This window comes from Neopsephotus bourkii, unplaced genomic scaffold (assembly GCF_033783945.1).
Source record: "Neopsephotus bourkii isolate Nb327-2 ecotype Australia unplaced genomic scaffold, CSIRO-AGI_Nbou_v1 NB_1476, whole genome shotgun sequence".
Taxonomy (NCBI): Eukaryota; Metazoa; Chordata; class Aves; order Psittaciformes; family Psittacidae; genus Neopsephotus; species Neopsephotus bourkii.
Window position 1 is genome coordinate 184,134 of NW_026901952.1, and position 27,509 is coordinate 211,642.

General features: G+C 39.4%; 2 protein-coding genes across 4 annotated transcripts in view; one reads left to right on the forward strand and one right to left on the reverse strand.

The window, feature by feature from the left end:
* The window catches only part of MCC (MCC regulator of WNT signaling pathway), a 185,770-nt gene extending 178,917 nt beyond the window's left edge, over positions 1 to 6,853 (reverse strand). The window contains exon 1 of the mRNA XM_061369136.1: positions 6,777 to 6,853. The gene's annotated coding sequence lies outside the window, so the exon portion shown is untranslated. The remainder of the gene's footprint in view (positions 1 to 6,776) is intronic.
* Positions 6,854 to 7,063: 210 nt separating this feature from the next.
* Positions 7,064 to 27,509, forward strand: part of YTHDC2 (YTH N6-methyladenosine RNA binding protein C2) — a 36,644-nt gene continuing 16,198 nt past the window's right edge. For 2 of the 3 annotated variants that reach the window (XM_061369127.1, XM_061369128.1), the window contains exons 1-17: positions 7,064 to 7,292; positions 7,662 to 7,752; positions 10,921 to 11,117; positions 13,385 to 13,584; positions 14,130 to 14,296; positions 17,668 to 17,770; positions 18,996 to 19,152; positions 20,730 to 20,837; positions 21,915 to 22,063; positions 22,447 to 22,582; positions 22,927 to 23,053; positions 24,069 to 24,134; positions 25,070 to 25,248; positions 25,405 to 25,501; positions 25,586 to 25,673; positions 25,777 to 25,857; positions 26,777 to 26,859. In XM_061369127.1, coding sequence (XP_061225111.1) covers positions 7,112 to 7,292; positions 7,662 to 7,752; positions 10,921 to 11,117; positions 13,385 to 13,584; positions 14,130 to 14,296; positions 17,668 to 17,770; positions 18,996 to 19,152; positions 20,730 to 20,837; positions 21,915 to 22,063; positions 22,447 to 22,582; positions 22,927 to 23,053; positions 24,069 to 24,134; positions 25,070 to 25,248; positions 25,405 to 25,501; positions 25,586 to 25,673; positions 25,777 to 25,857; positions 26,777 to 26,859 — 2,210 coding nt within the window. In that variant the 5' untranslated portion in view covers positions 7,064 to 7,111. The remainder of the gene's footprint in view (positions 7,293 to 7,661; positions 7,753 to 10,920; positions 11,118 to 13,384; positions 13,585 to 14,129; positions 14,297 to 17,667; positions 17,771 to 18,995; positions 19,153 to 20,729; positions 20,838 to 21,914; positions 22,064 to 22,446; positions 22,583 to 22,926; positions 23,054 to 24,068; positions 24,135 to 25,069; positions 25,249 to 25,404; positions 25,502 to 25,585; positions 25,674 to 25,776; positions 25,858 to 26,776; positions 26,860 to 27,509) is intronic. The other variant, XM_061369130.1, reaches the window with a different exon arrangement.

Sequence of the window (27,509 nt, forward strand, 5' to 3'; positions counted from 1 at the left end):
AAAAGTGTGTCCATTTTTGGCTATGGCTGTCATCTCTGGAGACAAAGCTATTGCAAACAAAGATCCTTTTATCAACAGAGAAGCAGAGTTTGTGAATAGGGCCTCAGCCATTCTGTGTTTTCTTTTGTGCTGCTTACTAGATTCAAATTTTGCTAAAACACAGTATCAGTTCAACCTACAGACTCTGCCACGTAGCAGGAACTATTAGGAGCATAGTTTATGTTCAGAGGCAGTCTGGTCTTCGTTACCTAACTTACCCTTGAAAATTATATAGGGATTATATAGAATACCTGCTAATACTACATAAATACTGGTTTGTTCTACTAAATATAAGAAAGTATGCTGCAGAAAACTCTCAGAAGAGATATTCAACATGCTGATTACAATTATTCAAAGCTCGTTACAGCTATGTTAATTACATACATCATGCATGCAAACAGTCACTATGTTAGGATGACTTCAACATTACTATTATTTACTCTAAAAGATGCATATGAACATTCACAGTAAAAGTAACGTGGATTTGAAAAGCCACGTATCTACAGCATAGCTATTTTTTGTTAGAGGACATCTAAAGTCCATCCTTTGGACAACACATAATTAGACACAACACTAGCCTTGCAATTCTCCTTCATTTTCCAGCTGAGATACCAAAAGTCTAAATAAAAACCTCTGCTGTAGTTTTACACCTCTTAAAACAGTGCCATTTTTATGATAATGAATTAACTTTTAGAGCTTGGAGCACTTGGAGTGAATCATGTTTAAAAATCAAGCAGATATAAACAGAGGGATCACAATTAAACCCCAAGCTCAAGTTTCTTACCCCACCTTGTGCTAATACTAAACATCAGAAGCCAGAACCAAGAACTGACCATGCTAGAAATAAATATTTCTTACTGAGCTAGTTTTCGGCCAGGGGAGTTACGTAACTGAACAAATTATCATGCAAACAGAGCAAAACTTCAGGACCGCACACAGTGGAACAACTCATTAAGCAGCACAGGCTGACTTCAAAGAAAACCATGAAACCTCCAGTTTTCCTAGTTCATTTCATAAGGCATACAGGCACCTAGTTTAGGGCTGGGCAGCTGCAAGAAAAGGCCAGGTGTCCAAGCCTCTTGTGAGGCTCCTTGCTTCCCCTCAAAACAGGCATGAGCTGTTGCTTGAACCAGTTTCAGACACTAACTACTGTACCCCACTCGGTCTATGACGGAGGATTTTTTAAAAATTGTTTTAGAATTCATTCACAACAGCATCCTCAAACCAGACAAACAATGGGAGACAAAGAAAATGAAGGAGTTAACCACCCACTGGTGGAACTCTTCTTTCATCCAAGTGCCTTCCAAAACAGTCAACCCATGCATTAACATCAAACTATAGATTTTAGCAAATTAATTCTGAGCACATCTAGAAAGTTGCTCCTTGGAAACAACAGTGGTTATGTAGGATGCTAACTGCCTTGTCTGCCAGAAGCAGAAGATGCGATCACACATGACTGAGACAAATTCAAATGCCTATTGTGGTCCCAGTCATACTGCTAGAACAGCCAGCAGCGGTTTCTGCATTATAAACCTAGGGCTATGGATTTGCTAGAAAGGCCAGGTACCAAAGCATCTTGTGAGGTCCCCGGCTCCCCATCACCCCTGGGGGGAGAGTAATAGGGTATATCAATGATAGCATATATCAGTTACATCAGTGATTGCAGTATTTCAGAATTGCCACCAAGAAACCCAAGAAAACATAACAGGGGAACAACAAACCAAGAACACAAAACAAACAAGTTTTAACACTTTTTTTTTTCATCCAGGGCCACAAAAGGGCAATCACAGGCTTTAAAGAGGTTCAATTCTCTTACAGTCATAAACCAAATAACATGTATTAGCAACAACCTCATTAAAAATTAATAAAATTTAATAAAAATAAAGATAAGAAACAAATTCAGCACTTACACGTTAACTGGAAGGTAATTTTCAAAGGGATCAAAGTTTGACAACTGCATTCTCAAGTGACTCATTGTTTATTTTTTCTACACTACAATCTACCTGGACATCAAGCTTGCAAGAAAAAGAATACAATAACATGTAACAACAAGACTGAGATAAAAGTATTTTTTCCAGATTATTAATACCAATAAGGAAAGAAAAATGCAATAACCTGCATAAAACACACCAACTAACTTCACTAAATTTAAAATGATAGCTCCAGCTATCAGTGCTGTATTATTCACATGTCTGATGTCTACCACAAGAACAGGAAAGCCAACTAATTAAAAAATATGAAAGGTTCAGAAAATCCAAGTTTGAATATATTCTGATTGTGTACTACTCGTAACAAACACAGACTCTGAAATACATAAGCCTTTAATGAATGCTGATTCTTGGGCATTTATTTTCTAGACACAACGTTTAAAGATGGATACCTTTTTCTGCATGCTAAACTAAGTATTGCAGGGTGTCTTCCTGGCTTTTCATCTAAATTATTCCATCTGTCTTCCCCCATAACTTGTTCCTTTTTTGGTTACGATGCTTATGATGGTTATGGTTACGATGAAAGGACCTGTGGAGAATAAAGTCCCACAAAACTCTGTGCAGCTGTGGAACCACTGAATAAGGCAAGTCCCAAGAGAAAAGGAGAAAACAAATTCCAATCACGCACAAAACAGCACAGTACTTCAACTCACCACCTTATTTGGTGTACAGTAAGTATAATTACTTGTAAGTATACTTATAATCACTCCTTCAATTATATGGATCACAGATCCTGTGACAGGTTCCTAATGGAGATGGATGAAAATAAAATTAAGTCTAGGAACAGAACCTGAGAGCTGACACTCAAAAACTAGGACAATGTCATTTACCAAGGTCCAGGTATTTTTCGTTTGAATTCGTAAAACTGGGTTGTGTCAAGCTTTCACACAGTTAAAGAAAGCACAGAAGCAAATAATCAAGATCTTAAATAAGAATAAAATCTTGTACTGAGGTGTAGTATCTTTTCCAACTCCATGGTAAAAACAGCACAGCAAAATGAAAAGCCAGACCAAACTCTAAGACTTAGCAAGGCCTTGATCCCATATGGTGACATTTTGCAGAATGCTTATAAATGATGCTCCCTTGCTAAACAGGTGGGTTGAGGCCAGGCGTAGGACTGTGGAGAACTGGAACCAAACTGCATTTGAAATGTGAAACCTCCGTACCTGCAAAACTAGCAGAGTAATATTCTCTCACAAGTCTTCAAAGGCAGTTTTTTATTTCCACATGTTCAATGTTACAGAGTTGATCTTTTTTTAAACCTCTTGCTTGCAAAATATATGGTTTTATCACTCCTTAGTCTGCTGACACCTGATCACTCACAGCAGCTTCTACTTCACAGAATCACAGAATCATTAGAGTTGGAAGGGACCTCTGTAGATCACCTAGTAAAACCTCCCTGTTAAGGCAGGGCTGCCTGAAGCAGCTTACACAGGAACATGTCCAGGGTTTTGAATGTCTCCAGAGGAGACTTCACAACCCCACATAGGCATCCTGTTCCAGTGCTCTGCCACCGTCAACATAAAAAAGTTCTTCCTCTTTATCCTGTGGTCTTCTGTACACTCTGTGTCCTGTTTGTAATTAATCATTTACACCTCTGTGGAATGTCACAATTCTTATTTGGTAACATTCTGCACTGGGGTAATACAGTAGCTGCAGGGGTTTGGTACATAAATGGCTTTCCTTACTTACTTACTACCTTTTCCCTCACCTAGAATATGTTAAACATGTTTCAGACCTGACTTGGTTTCAATTATGAATGGGTTTTCGATAGCAACAACATGTATCTTACTTGAAGGTATGAAGAAAAGGAAGAAATAAAAATGTTTTAACTCCAGTGCACTGGTTTCATGCTTCAATCTCTGTTGAGCAGTTTCCCAGATGGAGTGGAAAAGCTAATTTTACTCCAAGCACAGCAACTACACCAATCCCAATGAACCTGAGTTCTTCCTGCTAGCTTTTCCCCTTCTGGGAGATAAGTGGTAGTTACTTTTTGTGTCTCAAGGCACGTCTCAAGAAAACCTAGTGCAGTAGTTTCAGACTTTGATTTTCTGACTTTCACTTGCACCAGTTCCTCTTAGCTGGTAGGAGCAGCTGATATGCTAGGTGTGGTATGGCATCCAAGACAGTAAAACCAGCTGAGTTTGCTGGTTTGTGTCATGATCCACGTAAGTTGTGTCACACTGCACTAAGCTGTAGTTCCCCACATCATGGTGTCTGCTACGAATTATGTGGCAGTTCACTCCTGCAGCCATAAATGTGAATTTCAGATGGCAAAACCAAACCAAAGCAAACAAACAAACAAACAAACAAACAAAAAAAAAACAACCAACAAAACCCAACCAACCAACCAAGTTAAAAACAGAGAACAAACTGTGCCATAGAAGGAACAATCCTTCCTGAAGTGCATTTCCACTGTCCCTGGCAGGAAGGGCGCACCATGTCCAGAAAGTTATGAAGAGAGAAGATACTGAGATTTCCACTGTTTTTATCAAAGAGAAAATGTTACACTAGTTGAAGACCTGGCTGAATGCAAAAGAACACTTCCTTTGCTGGCTGGCATAGACCTGTATGTAAAGGTCTTTTCTCAAAAGCCTCAGAGAAAACTAATGGGAAGCTCGACCTGTGTTACCACACCGTAAGGCACGTTCTATGCCACACCAGTATGGGCATGTTTGGATTCCATGGACTCCAGAGAGGATGTTGCCGCTCCTCCTTCCGCAGGCCGGGGTAGGGCAATCCCAAAGGTGGTGCAGAATCACACTTAGGATTTTTGGAAGTAAATTCACCAAAACAGAAGACCAGTTTTCACAGTTGCCCCAAGAAGTGGGCTTAGGGCACTATTCTGCCCTCACTCCTTTCTTTTTATACACTCAGTGCAGATCACACTCACTGCAGTATGCAGTACCCAGGCAACGACTTCTCAAGAAAATCTTCCTCCTTCTTCACTGGAGCATGGAACTACTCTGTGTTCAAAAGATTTTATTGCCCAAATGCTGACTTCTGTAATTTGTATCAGCAGTTTGGGACGATGATTTATTGGTTGTTTGAAATGGTTGGCAGGTATATTTTTAGTGAAAACCAAGCAGATAGAAAAAAAAATACAAAACAAACAAAAAAACCAAAACAAGCAGATAGTAAAAATCATGCACAGCATGCCAGTACTCACTCATCTTTACAATGTGTTAAATTCAAACGCTATTCGTTTACTGAGTCAGGCTTCCCTTTATTTCACGAGTATTTTATGAGCTCTTGTCTTAAAGTCCTGCAGGCAGATTAACATCTAGTGTAATGCTATAAACAGTTACATTAGGTGTGAATTCAGACTTCAGCTTTATTTTCCAGCAGGAGTATGTAAAAATAGTTCTTTCTTTCTCAGTGTGTATCCCCACTGAGTACTTTGAGTCATGTATTTTTATTTGAGTGACTACACTTTTTTTTTTTCTCCATACTGGAGAATCAACACAGCAATAAAAGTTGCAAGCTATGTATTAAGAAATTTGTCATGCAGCATGCACTCAGGTGTCATCATGCTGTTAACTATATAGATGAGACCTAACTTAACAACTAGTTATCATCTCTGTGAGCTGTTATACACACAAAGTTCTAAGTTGAGGTCAGAATAGGGCCTCGGGAATTTTGCAGAACCACATGAGGGTTTTTTGTAGAAAGGCAAGACGATGCTGTTAAGACACACATGAACTGGTAACAAAACCAGGCTTGTAAGTAAACATTTCTGACATGACTCTTTCAAACAAGTTATGAACTTTCATTTATTACTGTTGATACCAAGGAAGACGGAGAGACATGAATTTGATGAATGGACCACTCGGTGGAGAAAGAATTGGCTGCATGGCCACATGCAGAGAGTTGTGGTGAAGGGCTCAAAGTCCATATGGAGACCAGTGATGAATGGTGTTCCTCAGGGATTGGTGTTGGGACTGATCCTGTGCAACATCCTTTGTCAGCGACATGGGCAGTGGGATTGATGCACCCTTAGAAAATCTGTTGATGACACCAAGCTGTGTGGTTCAGTTGACACACTGGAAGAAGTAGTGCCATCCAGAGGGACCTTGACATGCTTGAGAGGTGGGCCAGTGCTGATCTCATTAAGTTCAACAAGGCCAAGTGCAAGGTCCTACACCTGGGTCAGGGCAGCCCCAGGCACAGCTACAGGCTGGGTGGAGAAGTGATTCAGAGCAGCCTTGCAGAGAAGGACTTGGGGGTATTGATGGATGATAAACTGATTATGACCCGGTTTTAATGTGTGCTGACAGCCCAGAAACCAACAGTGCACTGGGCTGCATCGAAAGAAATGTGACCAGCAGATTGAGGGAGGTGATTGATAGCGGAATAGACTTCAGAACTTGTTAAAGTTGTAAAGTAGGTATGCTTTATTCAGCTGAAGGCGCACGGGGGATTGGTCCTCCAAAAGGCATGCGCACCTCAGTGGTGTTTTCATTCTACATTTATCCTGTAAAGTCGTACATATGTATTAGGTTGCACAATACGCCTATACATTTATATTCTATCTCTGCTTTTTATTATAATGAGCTAAAAGGCTCTCCACTCATGGGCAGTGCCTCCTGGTGGTCTTGGGCAGGGGTCTTCACATGAAGTAAATAGGCTTCCTCTTGTGAGTAGGGGTCTTCAAGATGAAGTAAACGAGTCTTCCTCAGGCTTGAACTGACATGCCAGCGCTGAACATCGCAAAAAAAAAACCGGCTATAATGATGTAGCATTAAGTACCTTGGTTGCTGACGTACGGGAGTCTAGGGATCGGCCATGGGCAGCCGCTGGCCAGAGGGCACTGAGTTCGGGCGGGCCTGCCGACCTCTCTGGGGAGATAAGGGGCCGCGGGCGCTGAGAAGCGCGCGCTCCCGGTGGGCGGGTAACGCCTCAGGATCTGCCTTCCGCAGCGCCATCTACAGGCTCCTACTTGCGCGCCCTACCCCGCGCGTGACGCCAGGACGCTGGGCGGCGCGCCTCTCGCTGCTCGGTTCCTCAGCGCTCTCCCGTTCCCCTCGTAGTCTCCGCAACAGCATCTGGCGCCGCTTTGGGCTGCCGTCACCAGTTGTGAGGCCATGTCTCTACCCAGTAGCGTCTCCCCACGACAGGCCGGTGGGTGTTCGGGTACCCCCACACCGGCCGGCCCTGCTGCGGGCCGCGGCCGACGCAAGAGGCTGAAGGATATCCGCGTTGACGAGGAGGTGGAGATCGCGGTGAACCTCGCCCTGGAGCGGTTCCGGTACGGAGAGGAGAAAGGTGCGTTGCGGCAGCCCGGCCGTAGGAGAAAGAGGCGGCGTGGGGCAGGTGTGTGCCGGGCCTGCCCGTGGCGGCGGGGAAGCTGTGGACTCCTGAGCTGGGCCGGCACCGAATAAGGCCTGCAGCGGGGTGACGAGCATCTAGGCGCGGAGGCTCGGTATTGGTTCAGCAGCAGCAGTTCCTCAGCCCCTTCCTGCCCGAATACTTCGCTTGCAGATACGAGTCGTAAAATAGTTAAAGATACCGTAATTCTGTTGTTCACGGCAGAGTATGATAGGTACGGAGATTGAAAAACTGGTAACATTGAGTTAAGATGTCAAGGATACTGCATGTTGTGTAGTTAATTTGCTTTTTTTGATACCTTTCTAGAAATGGAATTTCCTTCTTCTTTCACTAGTACTGAAAGAGCATTTGTTCACCGTCTCTGTCAGTCTCTTGGGCTGATATCTAAAAGTAAAGGGTAAGTTGGAGTCTGATTTTTATTTATTGTTTTAATTTTTTGGTGCAAATGTATGACTAGTGTTAAAAATATCTGTGTTTTTAGCATATCCTGTGCTGTTGCAGGGAATAGTGTCAGAGACAAAAGTTTACAAAATGGCATAAACCCAAGGATGTTTGTACTTTATGTTGTGTCTACTATGTCTACTAAAAACACTTGTGCTTTGTTTGGTAGCTTGCCTTTGTTCTGGGGATTTCATGGGTCCATGAAAAAGCCTTGCTAAGCCAATATCTGTTCTTTTTTTCATGCACTATTGTTTGCCCAGCAGTTTTGCATAGAATCTCATACCTTGACAGATAAAAGTGTAACCTGGAGTAGCACGTCCAAAGGAGGTTTTTCTATTGAGAAGTGCAGAAGGGGGTTCATATGCAAGCATGATAACATTTCTTTTCCTTACCCTTCTGTGATCTTGTGAAGATAAAACCCCTGTTCACTGACCTTATGAGCTTGCTTGAAAGATAACAATCCGGCTCCTTTGGGAGTTCAGGTGCCAAAGCAACAGGAAAGGGAAAGTTACAGGAGTGTCACATACAACTTGTCTCTGTGTAGACTTCTGTTAATCTGTAGCAGCATTTGCTGCTCCTCATTTTTGGTCATGCTTAATGTTCAGTAAATACAGATAAGTGTATTCAGCACTGGTTGTGTTGAATGTATAGCTTGGTTTCAGAAGACCTTATTCAAGTATAGTGCTGTTCCAGTGTGGTTCCTGTCTCAGAATGGTACAGTTGATTTTTGCCACAGGTGCCTCAGACAGTAAATTTGGATGAACTTACATATCTTTGCAGCATATTTTGGAAGTATGGAGTGTTGGACTTGTCAGATGCGTGCAGATGGTTAGCAGGAACATGCTTAGATTGTACAGTGGCTGTGCTTACAGCGTGTACGGGTGTACTGGGTAAACCTGTCTGGAATCCATCTTGATTCTTTTAGAAATTTGTAGCTACCTCTGAGTGGTTCCCAATTAGATTCTATAGTATTACTGGTAACTGTTTACATAGACTATTTCAAGTTGGAAGGGACCCATAAGGATCAAGTTCAAATTCCTGGTTCGCTCAGGACTACCTAACACTAAACCATATGACTTATTATCTGTATGCCCGTTGAACTCTGGCAGGCTTGGTGCTGTGACCTCCCTGGGGAGCCTGTTCCAGAGACCACCCTCTCTGTGAAGAACCCTTTCCTGATGTCCAGCCTGAACTTCCCCTGACACAGCTTCTTGGTGTGACCTTTTGTGAGCTTGTGACCCTGAGAAGTCATTTTCAAAGTGTTGGTACATCATTGTAGCCCAGGCACAAGGTAGTTCAGTTTCAAATGTGTTTACAACAGTACTTTACATTTTAGTATCAGAGTTCAGTCTGAGAACAAATGCAGTGTTATAGTTTGGAGTATTCTACGTTGTACATCTTTGATAATTAACACTCTAGGAGTCGCTGTTTTACTGAATGTCATTAAGGCTTAAAATATCACTGCAAGGCTGCCTGTTTGTCTGTTATGTCCGTTTGTTGATAGACATAACATAGTGATAGGCTTTTACAGAAAGGTAAGCAGAACAATGTTACATTATGAAGGCCTCATCACAGGATTATGCTGGGTGTAGTTGTCTGAAGTCTGCGGTGTCTGTGCTGTACTACCTTGCATGAGTGGAAGGTGTTTTCTATGGGTGATATTGTGGATGCTTCTGTTATTTTTGTGTTGGTTACGCTACATAGGACATTATTTGGAAGTTTCTAGATACAGCATTGTATGTGAAAATAATTTGGCAGCAGTCTTGAAAGAATCATAGAATGGTTTGGGTTGGAAGGGACCTTAAAGATCATCTAGTTCCAACCCGTCTGTTGTGGGTAGGGACACCTAGATCAGGTTGCTTCAAGCCCCACCCAGGCGCAGTCTTGAGCACTTCCAAGGATGGATCATCACAGCTTCTCTGCACAGCCTTTGCCAGTGTCTCACTGCCCTCATAGTGAAGGATTTCTTCCCTATGTCTAATCTAAATCTACCCTCTGTCAGCCTAAAGGCATTCCCCCTTGTCCTGGCATTACATGCCATTGTAAGAAGTCCCTCTCCAGGTTTCTTGTAGGCCCCTTTAGGTACTGAAAGACTCTTGTAAAGTCTCTTCAGAGCCTTCTCTTCTCTCAGCTTGTCTCCATAGCAGAAGTGCCCCAGCCTTCACAGCATTTCCATGGCCTCCTCTGGACTCACTCAAGCAGGTCCATGGCCCTCCTTGTCTTGAGGGCCCCAGAACTGCATGCAGAGCTGCAGATGGGGTCTAATGGGAATGGAATAGAGGGGGAGAATCCCCTCCCTCGACCTGCTGGTGTCGTGGTTTAAACTCAGTCAGCCACACAGCCACTCTCTCACTTCGCCCCCTCTACCCCCTTGCTCCCAGAGGGGTGGGGAGGAGAATCAAAAGAATGTAACTCCCACGGTTGAGATAAGAACAGTCCAGTAACTAAGGTATAACACAAAACCACTACTGCTACCACCAATTACAATAATGATAAGGGAACTAACAAGGGAAGAGAATACAACCGCTCACCACTCACAAACTGATACCCAGCCTGACCGGATCAATAATCTAGCCCTTCCAGGTAACTGCCCCCAGTTTATAGACTGCGTATGACATGCTATGGTATGGAATACCTCTTTGGCTAGTTTGGGTCAGGTGTCCTGTCTCTGCTTCCTCCCGACTTCCCCTCCTCCCTGGCAGAGCATGAGACTCAGAAAGTCCTTGGTCAGAGTAGACATTACTGAGCAGCAGCTAAAAACATTGGTGTTACCAGCGCTGTTCCCAGGTCGAAAGTCAAAACACAGAACTGCACCAGCTACTAAGAAGGAGAAAAATGACTGCTGCTGCTGAAACCAGGTCAGCTGGTCACGCTCCTTTAGATGCAGCCCAGCATACAGTTGGTTTCTGGGCTGTGAGTGCACACCAAAGCTGGCTCGTACTGAGATTCTTGTCAGCCAACACCTCCAAGTCCTTCTTCTCAGGGCTGCTCTCGAAGTGTTCTCTTCCCAGCCTGTATTTGTGCTTGGGACTTAAGAATTACAGTTGAAGATCATTAAATAGATCTAAATAGGTTGCATGTTCTGAAAGTACCTTTTTTTTATTTATTTTTTCTCCCCTGCCAGAAAAGGAGCAAATCGGTACCTGACTGTGAAGAAGAAGGATGGATCAGAACTAGCACATGCAATAATGACTTGTGTCTTGGCTCCCAGTACAAAACATGCTGTTCGGAATTTAATTCAGAGATTTCCCATAACAAATAAAGAGCGAGCAGAACTTGTGCCAAAGACAGAGCGAGGAAATGCGTGTGCTGTTGAATCTGGTATGTTCAGTGTGTCTTCTGATACGCACTTGTGAATCAGCACTGCGTAAAAAGAGTACAGCAACTCACAACCCAACCACAAAACAAACCCCTTTCTTTCCTGTCTCTACCATCCCAACTGACACCCTCCCCCACCACAGACCCATTAATTTTCTTAACTTTCAGTTGTTAATATAGAGTCTTCTGAAAGTGCTATCATGAGGAACTTAAGCAGTCATGTCACCCATGTTCCCATGTCTCACCTGTGCAAAGTTACTTTTAATCTTTAGGCCAGTTCCAGGCAAATTTATTTGGAAGTACATTTCTGAAATGTGAGGTACTACAAGTTCCATGAGGTGAGATGGGGAAAAAGAAGTGTTACTATGACTGTAAGAAAATCCTTACGAGAAAATGAGTCTGGCTGTTCTTAAATTAATAGCCTCCCAGAATAAGTGGGGGTTTTTTTTTTGTCATTTTCTAAAATAGATTTGGTCCCTCTGAAACTACTATTTAGACTTCTTGATTTCTACAGTATGAAAGAATTAAGTGGAAAACACACTTCTGATATATTATGGGTTTTTTTAAACAGTGCTTTTAACAAGATTATTGCTTTAACAGGTATGGGTCTAAGAGTTGTGTTTGTGTGTGCAAAGCTGGATGTAGTACATGCAAAACACTTGTACCAGTATGCCTTGTTCCATTGGATATTTGTGACTAACAACATTTCGCACTTTAAGTGCTTCCTTTGCTAGTTTCCTTTTACAGTTCTTTCAGTTGTTTAATAGGATTGTTTAATGAACAGAGTGAAACTATAATAAAAGCAGTTGTTTAGGGACGTAAGGCATAAGGTGATGAATACTATAAAATTTATCTTGCTTCTGCAGAAGTGGTTTTTGGCTCTTTCATCTGTTGTCCTGTGTCTGTCTTGAGAAGACAGTGCTTAAAATTTAATATATTAATCTGTTAATCTCATTAAATATGTATAATTGAATTTACAACAAGCTCTTCATTCTTCTGGAAAAATAATTATTGAAGAATTATAGAATAGTATTTGCGGTACTGAAGTAGTCTTCCACAAAGATATGTGGGTGCTTTGGCTACTTAAGCATTGTTTTCTAATACATGACAGTGTGCTGCATGGGTTCAGCGGTTTAAGTACAGCATGGTTCAGTCTGTATGGTAAGGCAAATCTCATGGACAAGAGCAATAGATCTTGTAAAATTGACTGAAAGGAGGTCATAAAAGACCAGGGAGGATATGAAAGAGGGTGTATGAAAAAGGAGTTTTCGATGTGTGTCGTGGTTTGAACCCAGCCAGACAGCTTTTCACTCACTCCCCCCCTTCTTGCCCTCCCCCTATTCCCAGAGGGACAGAGAGGAGAATCAAAAAGAATGCAACTCCCACAGGTTGAGATAAGAACAGTTTAGTAACTAAGGTATAACACAAATCACTACTGCTACCACCAATAATAATAATGATAAAGTAAATAAGAAGGGAGGAGAATACAACACCTCATCACCAGGCAATGGATAACTTGCCCTCCCCCACCCCGACCAAGCACCAGCTGATACCTCCTCCAACCCTGCAGTCCACCTAGCCCTTCCGGGGAACTCTTCCAGTTACCTCCTGTGCATGACGTGCTGTGGTATGGAATAAATCTTTGGTCAGTTTGGGTCAGGTGTCCTGTCTCTGCTTCCTCCTGGCTTCCCCTCCTCCCTGGCAGAGCATGAGGCTCACAAAGTCCTTGGCCAAACCAAAACATCATTTTTATCAGCTCTGCTCCCAGGCCGAAAGTCAAAGCACAGCACTGCACCAACTACCAATAAGGAGAAAAATGACTGCTACTGCTAAACCCAGGACAACATGCTTGTCAGTTTGGAATAACTCGGGGGCTTAACTGTACAGTGAATATTTCTGGACACAATATGGAGGTATGAATATGTAAACTTGATAAAAAGTCCAGGAAAATATGCCAGGCTGCTTTTCTTAGGTTTAGTTTCTGTTTCTGTTTTTGCTCTTCATGACCTTTTTTGATTTTGAGCAATGCACTGGGATAGTCTGGTTTTGTTTAAAATATCTATGACAGTAAAAACTCATTTGAACAATATTTATTTCAAACATTGTAACAGAATGTGTTGTTGTGAATATGGCTTTTAAATGTGTGATAGGTTTGTCATTTCATCCGTAGGTGTGTATATAAAATCAGGAATATTCATTTTTATGGACTGTTTGAAAGCAGGTTTTTAGTGACTTTTTGTATCTAAGTAAATTGATAACTTCTCTTACAGAAAACAGAGACGGGAACAAGACAAGTGGACGACTTAATAGTGGTGTACCCCAGATTCCACTGAAAAGAGGGGAATCGGAATTTGATTCCTTCAGGCAATCCCTACCAGTTTTTGAAAAACAGGAAGAAATTGTCAAAATAATAAAGGACAATAAAGTTGTTTTGATTGTAGGAGAGACTGGATCAGGAAAAACTACTCAAGTATGTTTCTTTAATGAAATAACAAAGATAACAGTATTTATACAAAGCTAATGCAAATTTTATAATACTTCTGTAAAACGGGATTTCTTCATGCTAGTTTTGCTGTGTAGGTGAAAGTCTTGTGTTCTAATTCATTTTCTTGCTTTTGAAATACTATGCCAGCAGATGTGTACTAAAAGCACTGTTAAATACTAGGTTTTCATTAAAATACTGAAAGAAAGGTAGCTATGATTTTCCTTAGCTCTTTTCCTTCCAAAGCTAGTTCTGCTCTTAATGTCTAGAGTAGAATACTATTGTGTTAAAACTTTTTTTTTTTAATAGATTTTTTCTGAAGCAGGAGAGGAAAGCTTTTGCACAACTTTTGTAACCTTTTAACAGATTAAACTTAAAATCAGAAATTTTTTTTCAAGTACATTTGCAATGATAATTCTATAGTGAATTCTTTTGCTACCCGTGTAATATTGAGATGCAGTTCAGCTGTTTCACTGTGGTAAACAAGCTGACTTTATCAAACTAAAAAGTAAATTTTAACCACTTCTTTACAGATACCTCAGTTCCTTCTTGATGACTGTTACAAAACTGGAACTCCTTGCCGTATATTTTGCACTCAGCCAAGACGCTTGGCAGCAGTTGCTGTGGCTGAAAGAGTGGCAGCGGAAAGAAGAGAAAAGATTGGCCAGACAATTGGTTATCAGATACGATTAGAAAGCAGGTACTACTTCTTAAAGTCAGTTGATCTTATGTTGGTATCTTTAGTCTTGTGTACATTTAAATCACAATGTATTTGGGATACAGCATAGCAAGTATAGGTAGATTATGTTATTTCAGGTCATGGAATATTTAAGAGTGAGAAGGACAGTGTTTGTCCTGTGTTTTGCAAGCTCTTGTAGTCATCTTTAAGTGAATTGCAGGTGCTTTGTCTTGATTTCTTTCTGGGTGTTGTGTGGAATTCCTTGTCTTATTTTCAGATCAAGTCTACATTTTCCTCTCTTTTTCTGCCAACTTAATAGATATTGATCCAGAAGTTCTGCAGGTTTAACAACAGATAGGAAGACCGCTGTGCTATAATGAATGCTGTGTAATGAAAGTTCATAGGGGACGTAAAAAGGAAAAAAAAGCAACATTTTAATATTGAGCATTATTTACCAGCATAGTTTGGGTAAATTTTACTCTGTTTCAGCTTTGATGTTTAAAGCATGAAGTGACACAAAAGTAGAGATTTCTAAGTCACCTGAGGAGTTTGTTCCTAAAGGAGAGCAGGAATTGATGAAACTCTGAAGGTTGTGTGCAGTTTCTACATTCTGTGAACTGTGAAGGTAGCAGGATTTCCAGGAATGAGCAGCAGTTGACCTGTGAGTGAGAAGATAGAAAAAGGTATAGCTGTTGCTTGCATGGATGAAGATATCACGTAGCTAATGAAAATTAGTGCACTCGAACAACAAAACCAAGTTAAAGAAGAATTTGAATATGTGCTAAAAGCTTGCAAGGCTTATTAAGGGATTAAAAGACCTAGTAAAGATGAATTGCAAATAAAGTGGGTGGTTAATACGTGGAAGTATGGTGCTGGCTGAAGCAGAACAAAGTATAGGTCAAATTAAAATGGAAGAATTACTGGGAGCAGTGCAGAAAATCCTGCTTAAGAAGAATCAACAGATTAAACTCAAGAGAAAAATAAAAAAGGAGAGATGGCAGTATTTTCAGCTTTGGGCAAAAAAGATGTGGGCTGGAGGTATTTACAATGATGATTTCTAGAAGGCTACTGAAGAAGAGAGAAGAGTAGAGATGGGTAAAGAAAAGGAGGGATGAATTTCAAACTTGGAAACAAATACGCACATAATGACTAGGAACTCGCATCTTCAGGAAAAGAGCTGTAGAGTACACTACAGAGCAACTTGTTGGTACTTAAGATGGCAGTGCTGGAGAAAATAATGGCAGTTGCTAGTTTTACTTGCACAGCTGACTCTGCCACAGGTACTAGAATAGTGGCTTTTTAAGGTTTTGAAATTCTTGGAAAAGCGTTTGGAAAGAATCAGCTGATTTCTTTGTGGTTCAGTCACGTGCAGTGTATTGGGTTTGCCTGGCAGGGTTTTGGTAGAAGGGGTCTGTCTGCTTACGAGAAGCTGCTAGAAGTTTCCTCCATGGCCAACCAAACCAATGCCAGTTGGCTTCAAGGAAGACCCATTGCTGGCCAAAGACAAGCCTGTCAGTGACAGTGGTGGCACTTCTGGGGTAATGTATTTGAGAAGGGGGGTGAAACACACCACAGAAAAACCCAACCAAACTGTGCAATTACAGCTGGATAGAAGAGTGAGAACACATGGCAGAAACAGCTCTGCAGACACCCAGATCAGTGCAGGAGGAGGGAAGGAGGTGCTCCAGGCACCAGAGCAGAGGTTCCACTGCAGCCAATAGTGCAGCCCATCGTGAGGTAGGTTGTGCCCCTGTAGCCCAGGAAGGTCCATGGTGGAGCACATTCCACTCACAGCCCATGGAGGACCCAACACTGGAGCAGGAGGATGCCTGAAGGAGGCTGTTATCCCACGGGAAGCTTCTGCTGGAGCAGGGTCCTGGTGGGACCCATGGCACCACGGAAGGAGGAGCCTGCACTAGGGAGGTTTGCTGCAGGACTTGTGATCCTGCAGGAACCAATGTTGGAGCAGTGACTGAAGAACTGAAGCACATTGGAGGGACTCATGTTGGAGAAGTTCATAGAGGACTGCCTCGTGTGAGAGGGATCCCACGCTGGAGAAGGGGAAGAGTGTGAGGAGTTGTTGTGGTTTAACCCCAGGTGCCACCTGAATACCAAGCAGTCACTCACTTACTCCACTGATTCCACACCAGGTGGGATGGAGAGAACAATTGGGAGAAGGTAAAACCTGAGGGTTGAGATAAAAACTGTTTATTGATTGAAGCAAGGTAAATACAGTAATTAACAATAGGGAGCAAAAAGAGACTAAAAATAAAATTCTGGAAAAACAAGTGAGGCACAGTACAACTGCTCAGTACCCACTGACTGATACCCAACCCAAGCAGCGATCTGTCCCTACTGGCATGATGTGCTGTGGTAAGGAATACGCCTTTGGCTCATTTATGTCAGGGGTCCTGTGTCTGCTTCCTCCTGGCTTCCCGTGCCCCTCCTCACTGGCAGAGCATGAGAGACTGAAAAATCCTTGATCGGGGTAGACGCTACTGAGCAACAGTTAAAACATCAGTATGTTACTGGCATTGTTCTCAGACTGAAGCGACAACAGCACTGTGCCAGCTACTAGGAGGAAAAGTAACTCTGTCACAGCTGGAAACCAGGAGAGAGTCCTCCCCCTGAGGAGGACTCTCAGGGGGATGAGACAATGTGTGATGAGCTGGCTGCAAGCCCCATTCTGTGTCCCCCTGTGCCACTGCACGGGAGGAGGTAGAGAATCTGGGAGTAAAGCCCAGGAAGACAGGAGGTGTGGCGGAAATACTTGGTTTTACTTTTCATTATGCTGCTGTGATTCGATTGGTAATAAATTAAAGTCATTTCCCCAAGTCAGGTCTGTTTTGCCCACGATGGTAACTGATAAATGATCTCTCCCTGTCCTTATCTTGACTCACAAGCCTTTGGTAATTTTTCTCCTCTGTCTAGTTGAGGAGGGGGAGTGATAGAGAAGCTTTGGTGGGCTCCTGGTGTACAGCCAGGGTCAACCCACCACACAGAGGGAAATAAAAGACTATCCAAGCATATGCTGAAGAACTGGAACCTGTTTCTCCAATGCAGTCCATACTGAATTTTCCATTAGATTAAACAACATGCAGAGGTTCTCAAGGTTCTGTTTCACTTGCTTATTTATTTATATAAGTTTAAATCTCACTTTGTTAGTAAATCCATTGTCTGAAGTTTTGGAGCGCAAGCACCAAGGTTGCTTAGGCACTGTCTGGGAATAGGCATAGTTTAAAAGAAATAGTCTGCATGGATTCTTTGGTGAGAACTGTAATTCTGCTTCTGGTGAGCAGCTATTAAATCCTTTAATTTTCAGTAAGTGGTGGAAAGCTAGCCACATTTAAATGGTGCAGGAAACTGAAGAATCGTTTTGAACTGTTCAATAGGGTTTCTCCAAAGACACTGTTAACGTTTTGCACTAATGGCGTACTACTTCGCACACTGATGGCAGGAGACAGCACTCTATCAACTGTGACACATGTTATTGTGGTAAGAATCCTGTTGTATTTCATGTGCGCTCTTGCAGTATGTGTTACTTGTTAGTTGGAAGGTGAGAGCTTGCTTTATTAATTTGCTGAGCATATAAGGTGTTTTTGTTTACAATCTGAATTAACATTGGAGCCTTACTGAATCCTTATTGTAGCATGTACATTTTTGATTTTTTTTAATTGGGGGGGGTGTAAAAGTATTTAAATCCATGCCAATATTTAATTTTGGAATCATCATGCAGTTTTGGAGGACAGAGCTCTTAAAAGTTTTTTTTTCTGAACTGCCTCTGTCAGAAAGCAGAAAAGCCCTAGGGAGGCTAATGTAGATATATGATTCAGTGTAAGTTTATGAGAATTTCTTGTATTGTGTACTTGTTTTAGCAATATCAGGTTTGCAGTCTGTTTGTTTGTGCAGATGTTTTTAAGATAATGAGTCATTAATTTTGAGCTAAGTATGTAAGTGCATTTGATTACATATATGTATGTACATATTTCTATTGTGGAGTTTGATAGATGAGTGGAACCAGAACATTTACCACAAGTTCTTCCCTGCTGAAGATAGAAAAATTCATAATTTTAAGTGCTTGTCTGTTAAACTAAATAGAAAAAGTATAAGAATGATTTATACATTATTTTCTTCAGCCTAAAATGTTGTGCTTGTATCCTGCTTTGTAAGTTCATAATATAAACCAAAACAGAACACACCAGCAGAGATGATTAATCAGTCATGTGCCTTAACTGATGATAAGCTTTGTGCATGACTTAATGGATTGAAGCAATTTAACTTTTTTCCTGATTATGTGGTATCATACATTTGTTTAACTGTTCATCAATTATGAAGCAAGAATTTGCTAAAATAAGATGTGCAGGATTTGGGTTTGTATTATTCTCTTGAAAATGAAATTAAAATACAAGAGTTTGAAAAGTTTCAGAAATTCACTTTAACCTCTGACATCAAGGTGTGTGTGGCTTGTGCATTACCAGTGCAGTCTGCTCTGGTGTCTTTGTAAAACCTCTTGAAATATTGTTTTACTTCTGGATATTTTTTTTTAAATTCTCACTTAAACAAGACTTACACATTTTAATGCGTCTATAATGTGCTGGCAAATTATGTATTTTAGTTTTTTAAAAAAGTTCATATTTCTAAAAAGTTATTATTTTGGATCTGTGATGTTTACCTGCTATTTGTTTTTTGTTTTCTGTTTTATTTTCCCCTTTTGTTATAGGATGAAGTACATGAGAGGGATAGGTTCAGTGACTTCTTGTTAATAAAACTGAGAGATGTGTTGCAAAAGCACACTAATTTGAAACTAATCATTTCTAGTGCTGCTCTAGATGCAAATCTCTTTATTAGGTATTTTGGAAGTTGCCCAGTAATACACAGTAAGTATTTATGTAAACTCTTAAATCTGAATATACCTGCCCTAGGACTTAGAGATCTTATTAAACTGTAGTAAACCAATCTGAGTAAGGGAACACAGATTTATGTTCCCTTTTTTTATTCCTCTTCACCCTCCTGGCTTACAGATTTTCTGCATGGTTGACCTTCTCTGGCACCTTGCAGTCCTCTTCTTTTTTAAGGATGATGTCAAAGTGTAACTGTTTTGAGAAGAAGGTTTTAAGAGAAATGCTTTCTTTTCAAAACAGTCCATTAGACTGTCTGCATGTCAGCCTTTTTTAAGAAGTTCAGCAGGCTCAGGACATGGATAGGATCACTTTCTTTAGAATCTTCTCTACAAACAATCTGTTCATTTTAGTGAATGTTCCTGAAAAAGAAGTCTGGTGGGGTTTTTTGAAGATTGAAGTGTTTCTTTCTAGTTCCCAGTTCTGTATTTCTGCCTAGTAAAATAAGGCTTGTAGACAAAGAAATTACACAATTTTAATGTTTTCCACATTTTTCCTTGGAGAAGGGAAATCTCAGTTATAATTGTTGTGCGGTTTTCCGGTTTACTCTTTTTGTAGGTTCTATTGATTTGTTCATATGTTTATTTAGGAAATTCTGATGGCAATCTCTCCAGTTTACCTCAGTGGTTATGTTGTTATCACATAGTAGTCTTCACAGGCTAATCACAACTGAAAAGATAGTTTCCCTTTTCCAATCTTGAGAATTAAGAATTAGAAGAGGGTTTAGGTACTTTGTTAATGTAATGAAAAAGGTTTGATCCTCCTTCAACAATATAGCTGACAAAATCCTGACCACAGAAAACAGCATTTTGTAGTTGTGGGCTCCTGTGGTACACAGAGTTTGTGATCAGTGTTGGAAGACTTCCTCTCTGACAGCTTCTACAAGTATGTGAACTGTAGCTTGTTTTTTTTCTGAAAAAAAAGTCCTGGGTGTTTTAAACTCAGCTATGGCAAATGTTTGTTAACAGACAACAAATCAGAATCTAGGGATTTTAATTCTTCCTGTAAAAAAGAATCCTTTAATGTCCATAAGTAAGCTCTAGCAAACAGTGATATTGAAAAAGAAATCAGGGTGAATTATTAGAAGATAAACACCACTGGAATGTCTTATTCATCAGGAAGTATTTAGTCAAGAGCACCAAATTTGGCTGAGGTGACTGAGGAAACAGAGAGGTCCCATCTCCTCATACACTCCTTATGAAATAAAGTAGTTTAATACAAAGGTGCCAGTCTGTCTGTGGGATCTCACACTAAAGCTGTATTGTTAGATACAGTAATTCAGGTGGCAGTTTTACACAGTGAATTCTTTTTTTGTAACCCTAAACAAAAGTGGTTATTCTCTGTTTCTCATTTTGATAAAATTTCTATTAATAACTGTCAATCTTATGAGCATTTCTTGCTATAACACTTAATAGAATTGATCAGTGATAAAGTACGCAGCTGATGTTTCCCTTTTAAATGTTGTTTTGTGGCCCAGAATTTTAAGAAAATAAACTCCAGTGAAGATACTCTTACATTACATTTATTAATACTGTATGAATTATTTATGCTTTCAGTACAAGGAAGGTCTTTTGAAGTTAAAGAGATGTTTTTGGAGGACATTTTACGAAGCACTGGGTATACAAACAAAGGGATGGTAAAGTACAAAAAAGAGAAGCAGCAAGGTTGGTGGACTTAATTATTAGGTTTGGCAATGAGTCTCACTGATTGAACAAATAAATAGAATTATTCTCTGTTAAAATTTCACAGTCAAAATATTAAATGACACATGGTTAGATGACAGCAAGTATCTTTAAGTTCCCAGTGTCTACATTATTGAAGTAGATTATGCAACTTCAAAAGGAAAGTTTTTCACTTTCAGTGGTTACATTCTATTTGCTTTCAGTTGATAACTTTTAAATTTTTCCTCATTATTAAGGAGTTGAATTGCGTATAACTGGGGACTTTGCCCACATGAAAACTGTAGAAGCAGAAGATACTATGTGCTGACTTTTGGGTGAAAATTGAAGTGCAGCCATTAAAGAGGGCAAGATGTTGTACGTCTTGCACAGATGTGGTTCTCATTAGGAATGTTTTCATTGCATTCTTGAGATGTGGATGTATTCAATAGCTATCCCCAGAAGCATTAACACACGTGAATTTAATGTAGTTGGTTTGCAGTTGGTTAAGTATATATATTATTTGAGACATTTTCCTGACAACTGAAAGTAATGATCGTAGTCTGTATTAAAAAAAAAAAAAAGGTGTGGGCAAACCCCAAATCTATACCATATAGTACTAACTGTGTGGAGAAAAATTCAGTTGAGGCACGCTGACGTCCTCTACTGTTTTTTCTACTTGTACATAAAGGTTAGTTGTTTTGTGCAGGAGCAACTTCTCTTTGGTATTTCACTTCTGGAGAAAGATCTGAACTGAGCATGGCATAGAAGATATTTACTTAGGAAGCTCATTTGAATGCACTACATTGGAATACTGGAGAGTTAGGGGTTAGGCACCCAAATAGTGTTTTTTGCACTGTTCTTGTACAGATGTTTGCAGTGGTGCACTTCAGGTGCCCTTAATCATGGAGTCTTAGACTGATGACAGAATTCTAGATTAAATAAAAGGAGATTGAATAGGTAACTTTGTGACTTGATATAAATGTTTTTTGTATCTGAAAACAATGAATAATAAAAATTACTAAAACTTAAAAAAACCCCACACCCAACCAAAACCAAACAACAAGACTTTATGCATTCTAGAGGAGAAACAGCAAAGCAATCTTACTGAGTGGTGCTCTGCTCAGGAAAATAATAGCAAAGTGGAATCTCAAAGGCAAAGACCTGTCCCAAGTGCAACTGAGGAGTATAATTTGTTGGATGATGGTGGTGACACAGTATTTAATCAACTGGTAAGTTTTTGCTTTTGTTGGAAGAGATATTTAAATCTGCATTGTATTACTACTAGCCATATAAAAACTGTTTTCTAAAGGTGTTACTCCTTTTGTGTGTCTAGAATGATATTAACATTTTTTAATTTATTAGCGTGATGGTCCTAGCTAACGTGTGCTTTTCAGTTATGATGGTTGTACATAGCTTTTGTTCAGATCAGATGGCTAGACTGCCATTGTTTAAGGTACTTGCATATGATACAATAAACGCTTTCACTGATATTTGAATGCTGTATTCCTGGTTGTTACTTCGAAAACTCACTGTTCAAATTCTTTGTGTCTAATATATGAGGATAAAGATCGCTCTATGAGGAGATTCATCTTTCAATGTTGTTTTTTCTCAGGCTGAGAAAGATGTGAATTGCCTTGAGCCATGGCTAATAAAAGAAATGGATTCTTGTCTTTCTGATATCTGGTTGAATAAAGATGTTGATTCCTTTGCTCAGGTGTTCCACCTCATTTTAACTGAAAATGTCAGTGGTAAGTTTTTCATCTTATTGCATTAAAAAAACCCCAGAACCCCACACCACAAAATGGCTTTTATTTCTGTGGCTACTATGTCTGAAATTTCAAATGTTATCTTTTGAATTCTGGTGTGTATTGAAAAAAATTAATAGGGTTAGCAAAATTAATGAGGTTTGTAGATACTTGTTTTGAAGTATTGACATGTTTCTGAAATAGTGTTAAATTCACATGAACTGACTAGTGGGATAAAGTGAGGAAACATTTTCTTCGGGGTGGATTTTGAAAATAATTTTTATACTACCTGTTGCTGGAAAAATAATGTTTGTATTAGGTTTGCTGATGTTTGTTGTACTTCTCAGTTGATTATAGGCACAGTGAAACCAGCGCAACTACGCTAATGATTGCCTCAGGGAGAGGCTTTCTGAGTCAAGTGGAACAACTGATAAGTATGGGAGCAAGTATCCACTGCAAATCATCCAATGGCTGGTAAAACAAACAGATAAACTGAAAGACAGATTTATTTGTCAAGATACAAAGGGGAAACAACTTTCTATATAATCTAAGCTAATTTGCTGATTTATCTGACTACTATAAGCACTAATGTATTTTGACAGTCTTAAACAATTTCTGACTTGTAGTTATCACATTATTTTCCATAAATGCTAAATTCAGTTCTTAATTAAACAGTCTCAATATGGGATATACTCTCTTGGTTTCATTGAGTCTGATTTGACGCACTGGTTAGAAGAAAAATGGGAATCTTTCTCTCTGTATTGATTAAATCAGATCTAAAATGTTTGGCAATTTTATTTTAAGAGAGTAACCTATATTGAATTTAAAAATAATGTCTTACATGTGCAGAGATCTTTGTTATATCTGTAAGTATGTTGTACCATGCAAAAAATATGTGTGAATGTGTAAAAATTCAGATTTTTGTCTCTTCATATAAACAGAGAACTATACTAAATAATTGTAGTATGGAAAGATAAGAATTAGGATTCCAGAGGTATGATATGTGAAAAATTTCCTGAAGAATGTAATTTAAAAGGAAAACAGTGAACTGCATTGTGAGGGGGACAACTGTTAAGACATGAAAAAGCCTAATATTTTTGTGTCTTTTTGAGAGAAAGGGGATGTGACTTCTCAGGTTGATTTGAAGGAGCCAGTAAAGGGTACTGCAAAAAGGCATGGCTCATCCCGTCACATTGGTGTGTGTTGTTTGAAGGAAAGGCACATTCTTCCTCCTCCTTTCTTTCTGCATGTTTGAGGGTACTTCTATATAAAACTGGGATTTTCTTCTTGTGGTTACCTGAAGTCGTATTGCTACTACACCTGTTCATGCACTTTAAAATGAGAAGTTGCAGATCCAGCAATAACAACACTGATGAAACATTAATGCAGAAACTGATAGAGAAGTGCAGAGTCAGTTTTCTTCTCATGTAACATGCTATTCATACACATGAAGTGAGAAAATAACAGATTTTTATGTAACTCTTTTCAGGATGGCTTTGGACTGGGCTAAACACTTTGGGCAGACTGAGGTTGTTGACCTTTTAGAGTCCTACAGGTAAGCTATAACTAATTTGCAGAAGCTGCTGAAAAAATACAAGTTTTAATGCTCTTAGATTAGGTTCTATCATTGTTCAGTTGGAACAGATTTTATCTTTTTATGCTTTAAAATCTGGCCTAAATAGCAAGATCTGTTTGAGAATAGGAATATTTCAAAAATATATTTATGGAAGAAAAAGTTTGTATTCAGTATCATAGTGATTATGTTTGCATGACTCCTTGGGTAAATATAGTTCTAGTGGTGTAGAATTTTTTATATTATTAGTACTTATCACCTTAATAATGGTATTCCTGTCATTATTGTATATCTAGTCAGGGTGTAATTATAGTAACTGAAATAAATATATAGAGGACATGGCCATTTTATACCATATACCATTGTAATTTCAGGTGCTTATTCTGGAAACAAATGCATTGGATATTGTCGAAACATGAGAGCGTATTAAAAAAACTTTATATGAGTAACATGGCCATTCAAGAACTGGTTTTTGGTTAATTTACAGCTACAGTAGTTTCAGTGTGTAGAGCCCTGTATTATTATAATTTCTCTTAATGTAGTTCATGGTTTATGTTAGTGGAATACCTGTTTAATTGTTATGCTAGTGAAGTTTTTGGAAAATACATTTCTTTTAAATAGTTTTCCCTTAACAGATTAACAGATGGTGTCTTTCTACCTTGAGTTCTGTCACAATTGCTTATGTTTGTGTCTCAATAAAGTATAATAAAGCTAACACTAAAAACTGAAGTTGCATGCTTTGCTAAGTTAACACTTAAGTCAGTGAATGGCAATAGTTTTGTGGAGATGCTGTTCTCCTACACTTTAAAATTAAAATTCAAGATGAGTAGTCTTGTTGATCTAAATTCGAGTTGATGGGTGAATGCAAACCTGAAGCAAACAACCTTGACTCTGGCCTATGTATTTGTGTATTTTAGTGCGTCAGTGGAATCTGGAAATCTGGATGAAAGTTCCCTGGTCCAAACAAGTGGTAGTGACCTGGATGCAGAGGACAGAGAACTATTGAAGGCGTATCATCACAGTTTTGATGATGAAAAAGTGGATCTGGACCTGATTATGCACTTACTTTATAACATCTGTAGTAGTTGTGATGCTGGTACTTACATACACACACTCCCAGTAAATCACTGTGGATTCAGTTTCTGATGAATTGTACTCTTTTTTCAGTAATTTGGAATAGGTAAAACCTTCCAAGTGCCTAGTATATATAGTGATGACATATATTATATCTGCAAACTAACTTCTTTTTTAGGAGCGATTTTAATATTTCTTCCTGGATATGATGAGATAGTTAGCCTGAGGGACCGTATTCTTTTTGATGACAAAAGATTTGCTGATAATGCTCACAGGTAGAACCTCTAATTTTATGGTTGTCTTGAGTTTATACTGTCTCTTTTAAAAATCCTTAAAATATGTTCTTTGTCTTGCATTAGATACCAAGTTTTCATGCTTCATTCAAATATGCAGACTTTGGATCAGAAGAAAGTGCTTAAAAGTCCACCTTCTGGCATCCGCAAAATAGCAAGTATCTGAGGACTTTGTGAGATACTATGTTGATCTATTTTGTCATTGCTTTTCCAGCTATTACAGCTACTATAGGCTTTTTTTTTTTTCTTAATTGCAGATTCTTTCCACTAATATTGCAGAAACCAGCATAACAGTCAATGATGTTGTATTTGTTATTGACTCAGGGAAGGTGAAAGAGGTATGATTCGCTTACGCTTATTTTGGGAAATCTATATCCTTGTGTTCATAATATGTAAGTTTTGGGGAGCCTACGTAGTAGGCTGAGAGGTAGTGCATGTCAAATGACAAAATTCACTGATGTTTTGACATCTGTTTGTTACCAGTATTGTAAATAGCTAGCTGTTTAAAACCCCTGTAAAAGCTATTGCAGGTTGATATAGCTACATGTTTTTACATATATATATATATGAATATAGTATTTTTATATTTTTTTTATAACAAGTCAATCAGTGTAGACCACCATCTCAGGTTCCTGAGACTTGGAGAACACTAGGACTTCCCTTTGTGCTGTAACTGTATCTGTCTAACACAAATCTAATGCATTGTTTTTAAGCATTGTTTTTGATATGTTGAGTGCCTATTCCCTAATTAAATGTTAAGAAAAATGAGATAGCATAGTGAGACCTTTTATATGAGTTAGGAAATAAAAGCAGATTTCCTAGGAGACACTCAAACCAGATATTTGAACTTTTTATTGGTAATACAATTTAGTTTTTTTGTAATTTTACATCAAATGTAGGAAAATAAGGGTGTAATTTTCAAGTCAGACAAAGAGGAAAACTTTATTTAATATGATACCATGGTTTTGCTTGGTTTGTGATACCACAGAACACAACCCATGTCTTTTGTTGACTTACAGCTGCCTATTGACTAGAAAACTTTAATTTAGAAAACTGTGTAGCAGTTTCTACAAAGATACTGCAAAGGAGGTAGCATAAATTCACTTGAAATTAAGTACTTTAGAACATGCCTTTGTGCCAGAAGCTCATGGTTCTTAGTATTATTTTTATTTAAGGAGCTTCTGTTGATGATCTAGATAGTTTATTTCATGTACCCTAGTCAGTCTTGGTTTTATGTTCCTTGCTTTGTTTTTATAGAAGTCTTTTGATGCACTGAACTGTGTTACAATGCTGAAAATGGTGTGGATTTCAAAGGCCAGTGCTATCCAGAGAAAAGGCAGGTAATGAATGCTTCATACTGAATTTTGTTTTGCAGATATCCACCATCTTGTATGTTAAGAATAAAATACACAATGTAATAGCAATTGGGTAATGTTCACCTAGTCCAGTATTGTGTTGGATAATGGCCAATACTAATTTTCTTCAGAAGAGTGAGGGTCAGCATATGTTTCCTTGGAGTAATTTTCCAAATTATAGAAAAGTGACACTCAAGAATTTCCTAAAGTTTACATTAAATCTAAGTTGTTTTTCCCTCGTGAACTTGTTCTCCTTCCTCTTTCTAGCATGTGGCCCCCTCAGCCACAGTGTCCAAGAAGGTTTTTCACAATTCACCTGTGGGCAATAGGCTGCCTATTGATAGTCTTTAACAGATGTTCCTTACTGCTGTGTTAGAGACATTGAGCACTGATTCCTTATTCACCTTCTGCAAATTCTTCATGGTTTATCGGGCCTTTATCATATTCCTTCCCAAGACTGTGGGAGGGCTGAGGGGTTATGTACCAGCAAATACCTACATTTGGTGATACTATATTGGCATTAACTTGCAGGAATTTGAGTGTGAATGAGTATTTGCTGTTGCAGTCCCTTCACTCACAAGTTGTTTGGTCTTTGTTCTTCCTTTGACTGCCTTTAACTTTGAACTGTTTGGGCC